This window comes from Psittacula echo (genome assembly GCF_963264785.1).
Source record: "Psittacula echo genome assembly, chromosome: 4".
Taxonomy (NCBI): Eukaryota; Metazoa; Chordata; class Aves; order Psittaciformes; family Psittacidae; genus Psittacula; species Psittacula echo.
The window spans coordinates 42,082,900-42,095,417 of NC_137738.1; the positions used below are offsets into that span (position 1 = coordinate 42,082,900).

The 12,518-nt window shown below is 35.5% G+C and overlaps 1 protein-coding gene across 12 annotated transcripts in view; it reads left to right on the forward strand.

Annotated features, from left to right (window-relative positions):
• Positions 1-12,518, forward strand: part of SCAF8 (SR-related CTD associated factor 8) — a 106,945-nt gene that overhangs the window by 20,623 nt on the left and 73,804 nt on the right. For 10 of the 12 annotated variants that reach the window (XR_013956618.1, XR_013956619.1, XR_013956620.1 and 7 more), the window contains exons 1-4: positions 1,442-1,979; positions 4,789-4,833; positions 8,545-8,706; positions 11,655-11,811. Coding sequence is in view for 9 of the 12 variants with exons in the window: in XM_080615670.1 (XP_080471796.1) it covers positions 1,785-1,979; positions 4,789-4,833; positions 8,545-8,706; positions 11,655-11,811 (559 nt within the window). In the remaining 3 variants the exon portion in view is untranslated. Of the gene's footprint in view, positions 1-1,441; positions 1,980-4,788; positions 4,834-8,544; positions 8,707-11,654; positions 11,812-12,518 lie in introns of those variants that run through there. The other 2 variants (XM_080615667.1, XM_080615668.1) reach the window with 1 other exon arrangement.

A 12,518-nucleotide genomic window follows, 5' to 3' on the forward strand; every position in this document is an offset into this window, starting at 1 on the left:
GATTTTCTGTCTCTTTTCTCCCTTTCCCCTGTGGTGTTGAAGATCACTTAAACATTTGAATTATAGAGGCATATTGCTTTTTTGTTGTGTAAGAAATAATGCAGAATATTTTGCAATAGCAATTAGCATTAGTGAGAAGTAGTAACAGTTGTTTTAAAAGTGGATGTCTAGCTGTGAACTTGTTACAATTCCACTGTTTTAATGGAAATCCTTTCAAGCTGAGAAGGCAGATACTTAGGCTTGGACAAATTTTTTTTTTTTTTTTTCATTTTTTCTTTTGATAGCTATATGAAGTTTTAGTTAAAACTATTTTTAACAGGAAAAGTTAGAAGAAGAAAAAGCATCTCATGTTTGCAGAGAGAATTCTTTGTATCATGGAAACTCAAATATGACTGAAGAGTATCTGCTTGTTAGCTTCAGAGTGATACATTATTACAAGCATGGGCAGCATGACCTATATTTAAGATTGTTTTATCCTTTCTACTGTCTAATCCTGTTTACTGTTACATTCTACTTTGTCAGATGTAAATAAATATGAATTCTGTTTTCTGAGGTTGAACACATCTTAGAAATTTATTGTTTATATCTGTGTAGATATTAATCTACTTCAGTATATTGCATTGCTGAGGGTGTGTAGTAGAAGAGCAGATGGTTCCTTTGGCTTTATTTCTGCTTCAGTGATCTTTTTATGGAAAGCCTTCAATTCTTCTGTCTTTAGGAAGGAAATAAAAAATGGTCTATTGATGTTCATTCCCATTGACAGGATTCTTATTTTTGAGCAAACATGCTTCTAAATATGTGTTGTAAACCAAAATAAAATGTAAATTAAGTCAGGAATATCCTTAAAACGGGTTTGACATTTTGTATCTAGTCTTCTTTAATGTATGGCAGCAGCAAATGCTAGACAGTCCCTTGTCTGTTAACACCTAGAATTGAAGGAGAAAAGAACAGTGTATTTTTCAAAGCTGTATATTGTGAATAATCAGAAGTTTTCACACTAAGTAAATAGTCTTGGATGATGGAGTCCTGACTCAGTGTGAAGGGAGGAGTTGTTTCCAATTGCCACCTATCAGTCATAGCTATGAAGTTAGTTCATACACAGTTCTCACTAGGTAGCAAATTTGTGATGAATATCTGTCATCCTGGATTGCTTCTGCTAGGAGATGTGTATACTAGTAAAAAGAATAGAGTTATAACTGCATCCGGGGAGAAAATTGTTGCAAAACTCTGCCACCTCTGTACTGTGACTGGTTTGGTGGTTAGGTGTTAATGAAGTTACAAAGCTGTGTTTACAATGGAGAACCCAGCTGGATTTTTGCTTAAGCATTTGTAATACTCTTAAGTTAATGCAGTGAATGGATTAAGTCTGTACTTTTTCAATTTCTGTGGTTTTAAGTGGCAAAGTTGCTACATGCTCATTCTCACTGGGCTACATGTTTTTGTTTAATGGAAAACAAAAGGATTTGTTTTAGCAGGCATACAGTGATGAATATAGTAAGTATTTGGTTAAGCTTCTGTTATGCTTCCATAAAGGTAGTCAAGTATATTAGTTGCCCTAGAAACAAAAAATGAGAGCTACTGTATTTGCATATTATATATATTTTTTTGTAACTTTACCTGCAGGTGTCCGCTGTATTTAGTGCTCATAAAACTAGGTATATAGTGACCATTGCAAAGAAAAACTTCTTACCTTTTAAGCATGTTGGATCTTAGTTTTTATTGGGCTTTTTTTATTTTTTCTTAAATAGGGATGCCTTTGTGGTGTAATATATGCCTAAAATCCCATGAAAATTAAAAGTGACATTTTCTTCTGGAAAAATAGTGTATTTTTATACTGCTTGCAACTGCAGAATGTATTTCTGATAATCGGGTTTTGTTTATTTTTTTTTTTTCAGTTGTACTCACTAAATGATTATAAGCCACCCATTTCTAAAGCTAAAATGACACAGATCACCAAGGCAGCAATCAAGGCTATAAAGGTAAGGAATTGTCTAACTTCTTTTGGCTTCCTTTCAGTTTCTCATCTGTGTTTAAATCACTGAACAGCTTAAAGAACTTGCTTCAGAACTTTCCACCTCCCTTGTTATGTATATAACTTCCAAGTTATGATCAAATGTGATAGTGATGGGATTTTCAGAAGTGCAGCATAAGGCTTAATCTCTTATGTCACTTTCATTTGTTGGTTGTCATATGTAAGAAAGAATTATACCAGCTTGATTCTTCAGTCAGATCTGAAAGACAGTTGTTTGGTTTTTTTTTTCCCTCAGTTTAAAAGGAAACACGTTGCCTGAGAACAGATGAATAAATATAGAACTACAATCTGCCACTTTCTGTCCACCCCCAAAATCTAAGATGTGTGCCTTTGGATCAATACAGTTGTTTTAAGTTTTATTTCATTTTTGTAAATTCGTAATGTATGTTTTCAGGGGTGTTGTTCATAGGTTTTATTTTTTATGTTGCCTGAATAAAAATTATTCTTAAGACTTTTTCTTGCGACAAAGTAAAACTAATTGCCAAACAGCAGTGGAACAGCAGAAACAGCACTAAAGAATGATGAAGGGAAGAAGTATGCTGTTAGTGTTAAGCACTTAAAGTCAAAGCTAGAGAGGTAAAAAAGAGGATAGGATGAAAACAAAAAAGTCATGAAGTTACACTTTTCCTATGTACATTCCTCTGCTGAGAATGCAGATGTGTTTTTAGATAATTAAAATTGGTGTTTTGTGTAGTCTGGGGAGAGAGCGGTATGTCCTGGGTTCAGCTGTAACAGTTATTTTTCTCCTTCTTAGAAGTTGATGCAGTGCTGTGTTTCGGCTTTAGTCTGAGAACAGTGCTGTAACACACCAATATTTTTAATTGCTGCTAAGTAATGTTTACCCCGACGACTTTTCAGTTTCATGCTCTCCCGGTGAGGAGGGGCACAAGAAGCAGGGAGGGAACAGATACAGGACACTTAACCCAAACTAGCCAAAGGGGTATTCCATACCACAGCACATCATGCCCAGTATATAAACTGGGAGGAGTTACCCAGAAAGCTCAGATTGCTGCTCGGGTCAGGCTGGGTATCGGTCAGCAGGTAGTGAGCAATTGTATTGTACATCACTTGTGTTTATTGGTTTTTTCTTTTCTCCTTTTAGTTTTATGTTCTCTCCTGTCATTGCTAATTCCAGCTGGTAACTCAGAACCACGCAGCTGCTTGCTCACTCCCCCCCACGTCTTTTTCCGCCTGCTCCCAGAGGGATGGGAAGGAGAATCAAGACTCTAACTCCCATGGGTTGAGATAAGAACAGCCCAGTAGCTAAGGTATAACACAAAACCACTGCTGCTACCACCAATAATAATGATAAGGGAAATAACAAGGGAAGAGAATACAACCACTCACCACCCGCTGACTGATACCCAGCCTGACCCGAGCAGTGATCTCGCCCTTCCGAGTAACTGCCCCCAGTTTATATACTGGGCATGACGTGCTGTGGCATGGAATACCCCTTTGGTTAGTTTAGGTCAGGTGTCCTGTCTCTGCTTCCTCCCGGCTTCCCCTGCTCCGTGGCAGAGCATGAGACTCAGAAAGTAGTCCTTGGTCAGAGTAAACATTACTAAGCAACAACTAAAAACATCGGTGTTACCAGCGCTGTTCCCAGGCTGAAAGTCAGAAACTCAGCACTGCACCAGCTACTAAGAAGGAGAAAAATGACTGCTACTGCTGAACCCAGAACATCTCCCGTTGTTATTTCACTTATTATTAGTAATAGTGGTTTTGTATTATACCTTAGTTACTGGACTGTTCTTAGCCCATGGGATTTACATTCTTTCGATTCTCCTCCCCATCCCTCTGGGAGCGGGGAGGAGAGAAAAGGAGAGTGAGTGAGCAGCTGCATGGTTCTGAGTTACTGGCTGAGCTTAAACCATGACAGTATGATGACAGAAGAGTGAAATTCACTGGCTTCTACATAAATTAAAGTTTGTGTATTGCAATATAATGAAAATGTGAACACTTGCGCTGAACATAAAGAAGTAGTAAATGATGTAAATGGTTCTATAAATTAAACAAGTACTTGGTACGAAAATGTTTTATTATCTATTTAGCTTGGAAATCCTGCTTCCTCTCTTGCAATTTCGGTTACAGTATTTGTGTAAGGTAGTTATTGGGGTGATACAGAGCCATTGTGATATGTGAGATTAAAAAAAAAAAACACAACAAAACAAAATATAACATCCCCCCCCCAAAAAAAAACCCAAAAAACCCACCACCATCACTACCAAAAAACCACACCTAAAAATTTGCAAAACCTGACTAACCACCACCACCAAACCGCAACCAAAATCCATAAAAAAACCTGGCCAGGTCAACTTAAAAAAATAAAAGTATTCAGTGGATGCTATAAGGTCCTCCTATCTTCCTGTACTCATGCTTTTAGGTTATTGAAATGAACACTTAGAAAATAAATATAGGGAAGTACATGCTGTACTTAATAACTTTAGGTTAACATCCTCAGTCATGTACGATGAAATAGCCATGTTTTTGAAGGAACAGTTATGTTATTCTCTTAGTTCTCACTAAAGAAGTGCATGTTATTAAAAAAATGCAGTGTAAAAAACCTTCAGAAGGCAAGAAAAAGTGAGATTAGTTTTCTTTGTATGCTGTTCAGTGGTCTAAGGAAGACAGCATACTCAGCTGTAGGTATTGGATTGCTATGTTTCTGTTTCTGGTTCTACTGTCAGTATTGCATGACTTGAACAAATGTACGGATCTTGGGTTTTTCTCCTCTGAAATACTGTTTTATTTTTCAGTTCTACAAGCATGTTGTACAGAGTGTTGAGAAATTCATTCAAAAGGTATGTCTGTCATGGGTGTTTTGTGTTAGCACTGAGAAAAATTTCTTCATTTTGGATTACAGAGTATCAAAGAGTATTAGGGCTTAGGTACATGTGGATTAATATTTTTTATCATGTGTTAGTTTAGTTTTTAGTCACATTCAGTTTCTTCTTGTAATCGGTAGCTGACCCATGATGCAGAAAGACAATACTTTGTCTTCATTTTGTATGTGTGATATACTTTGATCTCAATGACTGTAGATAATGTCTTAAGACTACTTCTGTATGTATTCATTTAATGTTACAAGAGGCTGTCAGGGTGGCCCATGTGAACAGAAAACTACAAAAGAATTGACAGTGTTTTGGTGAGTGACAGTTGCTGTTGCTGTTCTGCCAGGTTTTCCTATAGTTTTTAAAGCTGAAGGGAAGATGACCCTTCAGCCTTATCTTTTGTGTAGCAGGAGATGTAGCATTTCAGTTTGTGGTTCCTGCTAGTAATTTAAAACAAAAAAATATTTATATGATTAGACTGGAATTACTTTTTGAGAAGATACAGGATTAATTTAAGGATTCTGAATAACAAAGAATTGTATTGCATTTTGTTTCCTTGCAATAGTTAATTATTCTTGGGTAAAACTGCATGTTTACCTCCAGTTGGAAAAGCATGGATTCCAATTTGTGAGTTTTCCTTCCTTGTCTGCATTGTACCTGATTGCTTAATTGGTCATTTTAGTACTGAATTTCTTCTCCTTCTGTAAATAGGAGTAAATTATGATCAAATTGCCTTTTTATTTTGAAAAACAAGCTGGAGAAGTTAAGTCTGTTAATGTTGCAATGTTGGATGCAATTTTTCTTCTGTTGTCCATTTTACCGTGCAGTCTGGATTGCTCTGTGTCAGTAACCTGTCTTCCTCACTACCTTTTATTTCTTGGTGCCCAGTGTATGGTGCAGTGGCTTTTGGCAGTGGTTGGACAGTGTCGGCAGGATTCAACCTCAGCCTGGTGTTTTTAGCTGTCTCAGAACAGTTAATGAATTAATTATTTAGGTACTGGAACATCAGTCCTATGTGGAAAAGGTATCATATGTACATTTCACAGCAGTGGTAAAGACTAATCGTTAACCATCACTGCTAGTGTTTTGTCAAGTAGTTGTCTTTTAGGGCATTGCCTCTAACTTCTTCCACCTCTAAAAAGTCATATCGATAACCTCTGATCCTTGTTTAATACTACAGGTGAACATAGGAGAATGAGAGCAGGTGTGCATCTTACCCATCTCAAATTGGTAGCATTTGCAGTTCCATGTGCCAAAATTAATCTGGAATTGCCCAAGTTCCAAATACTGCTTTTTGTTGTGATGGTTGTGATTGATTATTCTGTATTCAGAGGCATGGGAGAAGATTTATCCTCTGAATGAAAGCTTCGCCATTTGTCAGGAAATGGACTGGTTGTTCGTGACCTTTCCTCAAGCTAGTAACAGTACATTTGTGTTCAGTATCTAGGACTACTACAACTAATACTAGTTGGAGAAGAAAGATGGATGTTGTTATTGATAATCTTGTTAATGATCACTCTGGATTGGATGTTTCCCTTTAGTGGACTTGATGTGGGTTGGGTTTTTTTGTTTGTTTGTTTGTTTGTTTTGGGGTTTGGGGCTTTTATTTGTTTGTTTGTTTGGGGTTTGTTTTTTTTCCTGTATTTCATGAACAATTTAGTGAAACACAATTTATGAACAACATCATATAATATTAAGTTCTTATTTTAGTAGAATTGGAGATCAGCAGATGAAAGCTAGCTATTTGATATTCATGGACTTACTTATGTTTGAAAGATAATTGGATTATATTTTCTGGAAGCAATCACTTGAAGTTAAAGCTCAAGAAACGACTCTTCTGCCAAAATATGCCATAGACTTGTCCAGAGTGATATCAGTACTATCTCAATTATTTTACTGTTGATTCTTTACTACAGTATTTTCTTTCTTCAGAATTAATCTCATGAAGTTACTGAAACTCCAGGTGAAATAATTGCCTGTGACATTCTTTGTTTTGTGACACTTAACTCACTGGGCTGTTTTATTCTCTGTCAAAACATTTCACAGGTCTAATGACCACATTTCATATATGTAAGGATAGTCCATTGTGAGAGCAAGACTTGAATAAATCCTTTGAGTAATCAAATTATCTTATTGCTTAGACCTACTCAGAAAATAAGTGAATGTTTGTTATGGAAAATATCCACTGATAATTTTGTTGTGGAATCTCAGTGGATGTTTTCCACATTTGTTGTGAAAAATGTCCATCCGAGATTAGGGATACAGAGGTTTACTGCCCCAGCTGTAACTCTTCTTTATTTATGTTTTAAGCTATATTATTAATTATAATATTTTTCTTTCTGTATATGTCATGTGTTTAAATACTCCATCTAACATGTTTGCTGAGTTTTCGTATTAAATATCTGTGTGTTTTATTAATTTGAATATTGTGAAAAATTGTATACAGGTGTGTATCAGGAATGCTCTTGGTAATAATTTAACTTTTCAATAGCTACAGTACATTGAGGTTATTATCTGAAGACAGTTTACTGTATCCTGTTAGATTTTAATTTTGTAATTTCATAATGCACATTCTTAAAAGGATGCTACACACATCCTTAAAAATAAGGAATGCCATACTTACACTGAACAATGTTTAGATTCTAAAAACCGCTTTATTAAGGTTGCGAATGTTAACAAATCAGCACTTTTCAGAAAAGGAAGTTTTTATGTAGGCTATAATAAAATTAATAGTCTGAATAGTTTGGCACTGTATTAGAGATTATGAATTTAGTGTGTTGCATAATATGTTTATAGACTATGTGGACCAGAGAGGGAATGGGTGTACTTTCCCATGTTTCCCTAGTACCTTGTGTGGTAAGTGTATACAACCAATATTCATGAAGTAAATCTGTGTCATAGTGTAACTGTATAGTTATAGTCACCATTCTGGTAATGACTTCATAATGTCTCTGGTGCCGCTTTTCATTCTCTCTTAAAACTGTTAGCAGTAGTTATGGTGCAGTTACTTTGCAATTAAAACACAAAAGTTTTAGCTTTACTTGTTAAGTAAAATCAACTAAGTAATTAGTATAGTTAGCAGACGTGCTTTATAAATACCATGCTGTTCATAAATTATACAAGTTTTCCAGATCAGTATCACTGAATATTCTCAAACAAACAGATGTCTGCATAAATATGTTTTTTTTCTGCAAGGGGAGGATATGCCAAGCGCTAATTAAATGTAAAATAAAGTGCATGAATGTTAACTTTTAATATTGACTTTGATCATAAAGAAGGACTAAAATATTTTGAATTGTATTTACAGCTAATACCAATGTACTATTAAGAATTTGGCCATGCTTTATTCTGTTTCCTTAAAGTAGATGTATGTGTTTAAAAAGGCTATGTGGCTCATGCTAATTTTTAATAGCTAGATTCTAAAATGTAAATTTTTTAGTGGTAGGAAATAGATTTTAAACCATTTATGTATTTGCAGAATACATACAGATATGATAACTTGAATATTAAGGCTGGCTGGTTTTGAGTGAGTTTAATCTTTCAGGAGAATTTGTTAAATAGAGAACATTTTATTAGTACTTTGCCCTGTTTAAAAATTAAAGAGGACTGTTCATACTTATTCTGCCATCAGTGGTTTTTGTTGTTTTTCACATGTGTATTTTAAATTACCATTCTTTGTAGTGCAAACCAGAATACAAGGTACCTGGTCTGTATGTCATTGACTCCATTGTGAGACAGTCCCGGCATCAGTTTGGACAAGAAAAGGATGTATTTGCTCCAAGGTTCAGCAATAACATCATCAGCACTTTCCAGAACTTGTACCGTTGTCCTGGGGATGACAAGGTAAACCACTTACAGATTTTTCTAATTAAAGCAATCTTTAGCATGTTATGTGTGAGGAAGAAAGATTTTGGTCTTGCTTTCTGCTTGCTAGATTGGACCTAATTATAGACTTACCTGTTTATATGTATTTCTTTGATTTTGCTTGTCTGAGTGTAGGGATGGAGAAAGACACTTCCAATTAGATTAATTAGACTTTTGGAAAGGTTTTCAAGAAGACCAGGTGGATTTAAGTTAATGTATTTGGATGGGGGGAAAATTAAGTGAGCATGTGGTAGGACAGGGATTTATAGTCGGACTTTTATTGATTTCTTCTCCTCTTCAGTGAAAAAATGAGCGAGCAGGGTTTTTTTATAGTGTCAAGGAATAGACATCTTTCTTCACAGTGGTATCTTCAGCGCAAGTTAGCCTGTTTTGGACTGAAGGAGCAATAGAAGAGAAACACAGTATCTTAAAAGTTATCTTTCCTTTGATACTGAATCAACCAATGACTGAATAAGGCTGAACTTGAATAGTTTGACCCAGTAGTTCTGCTGTGCCCTTGGACCACTACTCTGGTCAAGACAGCTACCAAATTATCTTTATAATAGATTGGCTGGAAATAAGCAGCGTGTTCAGGCAGTTTAACTTCCTTTGCATTTGTCACTAATTTTAAAACGCTAGAGTTTCTTCTTATTGAATTGAAAAATTACAAAAAGATGGGAAATGCTATAAGCTTTATCCTCCACATAAATTTGTGTAATAGTCATTAAGTGAAGTAGTGAGTGAGGGGGAACACTGCAGGAAGAGGAAGACAAGTTATTCTTTGACTACTCACATGAATTCATACAGCTGTAATTTTCAACCAAAGATTTGGAAACTCCAGGCATGCATAGAAAATTGTTAAGTAAGGCAAGTTCAGCCAGTGCATGTCTCCTGCAGTTGTTTTTAAGATTCCTGCCTTTTTAGAAGAGTTAGGACCTCTGTATGCCAGGATTTGCAAATTTTAAGTGGTTGGAAAAACCGCTGTGAATGTCTTCTCTTCTGCAACTGAGTTCTGAGATACTGCTGAACAGATTGAGTTAAATGACATTTTTCCAGTCTGGTTTTAGGTTATCTGTGTGATCAACGTGTACTGCTTCTATTCCATAGTGTTTTATATATAAATAGACAAGATAGTTAACATGTTTTTCTTCATTTAGTTGTATTCCTTAAGCAGTATTAGTTTGTTTTGCGTAATCATTTGGTTTACTACTCTGGGAAATACACTAATGCAGAAATAGCCTGACTTATTGAAGAAAGAGATCTGGCACAAGGATGGGTGCAAATACACAATATGTGTCTGGTTTAAAAAAAAAAAATATACTAAATTTATTGTAGGGTAAGAAATAGCACTACTTATGCTGTGATATTTCAATATCACATTAGACATGTTTAATGTGAAGGGGGGGTAGCAAAGCAAGTCTGTTTGTGGTTTGTAAAGCTCCTATCAGGTTCATTTGTAGGATCTTTTCCACCTCAGTTAGGGAAAATGGATTTTACAATCTGAAGTCTTGCTGCTGTGTTGTGTATGGATTCGGTATTATAGGAAAGTCTTTGCTGTGAAAGTAGTTACCATATATCTAACCCAGCAAAAAATTATGCTGTCAGAGATACCAAGATATGTTCCTGTTTTCTAGCATTTTGATGTTTAACGTGGTTAAAAGGTGTAACAGAGAAACACAAGTTATCCTTATATAAGCAAATGTGGTTTTGTTTTGTTTTTAAATCAAGCAGAAATACGGTAGCATTTTGTTTAAAATAACAAAACAAACCCCGCTGATTCCTTTGTCTGGCTCAGCGATGGGAAGTACTATGGGGAGATAGACAGAGGCACAGAAATATTTATATTCCAGTTCTGGATAGAAGAAGGAACTCTAAATTACATCTTCCATGCAGTGAAAATTCATCATTTCTCTCTATTAAAGTTAAGTATCCTTTTGGAGTTCAGGGTAGACAAAGGGTTTTTTTGTTTTAAACACTGTGGTTAAGTACCCTATGTTCATATTACATAAAATTTAAATAATTAAATCATCTTTATGATGCTTTATGACAGCAAACACAAGCTCTTGTAAAGAACTTTCTGCTCTCTATAATACAAAAAACTTTTTGTTCCCTCATCTAAGCAAGGGTCATTTACTATCACATGTATTTCTATTCAACTTTTCAAAATAAAGCAAAATCTTGCCTTTTGGTAGAAATGAAGCTGAGAAAAGAAAACATTTGGGAGCAGATCAAAACAGTGGAATAGAAATGCAAGCTGAACAATGAGTTATATGTAATGGAGTTGTATGAAATCTTGATTTTGATTTTTTTTCTTACCCATGATCCACATTTTTTAATGTTACAATGTAATTTCAATAGGTAGGAATTGTGTTCCAGTTTAAATTTTTAAATTCCTCAGTTTATCAAGAGAGTTTGCAAAATATTGACGACTTTCCTAATAACAGGATGTAGCAGTCTTATTAGTATGTGCATATTTTTCAGTGGGCATAGATAATTTTGATTCCTAGATAGGTTAGAATTGCATTCCCATATGTTGACTATAAAAGTTGAGGAGACTAGTAATTCCTTGGTTTAATTATTAATAATTTTTTAAAATACAATCGTCCTTCCATACCATCTCCTAAAATTAAAGGTGCAAAAGAGCTAGATTCATTTGTTTTGCTTTAATATATTTAATTTTCTGTTGAGAAAAGACTGTCACTATGTGCATAGTGTATCTTTACTGTTGCCTAGGGTCAGCTTCAGGTTTACAGCTTAGACATCTTTGGTGTGATCCAGTGTAACTGTTCTTAAGGCTTTTACAGTTTGTAAACTTAAAGGTGTTTCAATCTAGATGGATTAACATTGCGAGTTAAGAATTTCGTAATTGATAATAACAAGAAATATAAGCATGACTCAGATCTTCTGTTATCCTTTCTTCCTTTTAGAGTAAAATTGTCAGAGTGCTAAATTTATGGCAGAAGAATAATGTGTTCAAGAGTGAAATTATTCAGCCTCTTTTGGATATGGCAGCAGGAATTCCTCCTCCAGTTGTGACCCCTGTCTTGCCCAGCACTACAGCCGCTATGAGCAACAATACACCAGGTAAACAAGGACAGGTTAAAACCATACTTGGAATCAAAACACTTGTGTTGGCTTTGGTGCATTGGCTGTTAACATGCTGAAAAATCTCACACGTTTCCCTTATACAAATCAAATAAGTGCTAGAAAGAAAGAGAGCCAGCATCTTGATCAGGGAAATGGCAAAACCAAGAAGCAGCCTTACTGTGCTTACTTTCCAGCAGTATATTATAAGTATATTCAGGTTGCGTAGCAGTGTAATAAGACCTAGTTTTGCTCTTTAAAGTCAAAACAGTAGATCACTGACAAGTTAAAAACCTAGCACTGGGCTTAATACAGTCTTTGTTGGTGGTGCCACAACTGAGAGAAACGAAAGAGTACATCAGTAGCTCCTTTAACTTGTGCTGGCCAACAGACAGTGATTTCAAGGGAAAAAAACCCACAATACAGACTGCAGCTGGTGACATACTTCTTTCTCCTTCAGATCTGAGATCTCTCTGCTGGAGAATCGTAGGCAAAAAATTGCTCATTGAGCATGTCCCTGTTTACCAAACATTAACATTATTATACATGCAGACTTGATAATTTTGTGCTCTAAGTGTCTTCCTTACTTAGATGCCAGGGAGCTGGCTTTTCAACTTTGTTTGCTTGTGGAGATTTTTTTCATTCCAGGTTGGGAATATTTTGTGTATAGAAATTGGGTTTTGGCACATAGAGACCTGCTTTTGTCA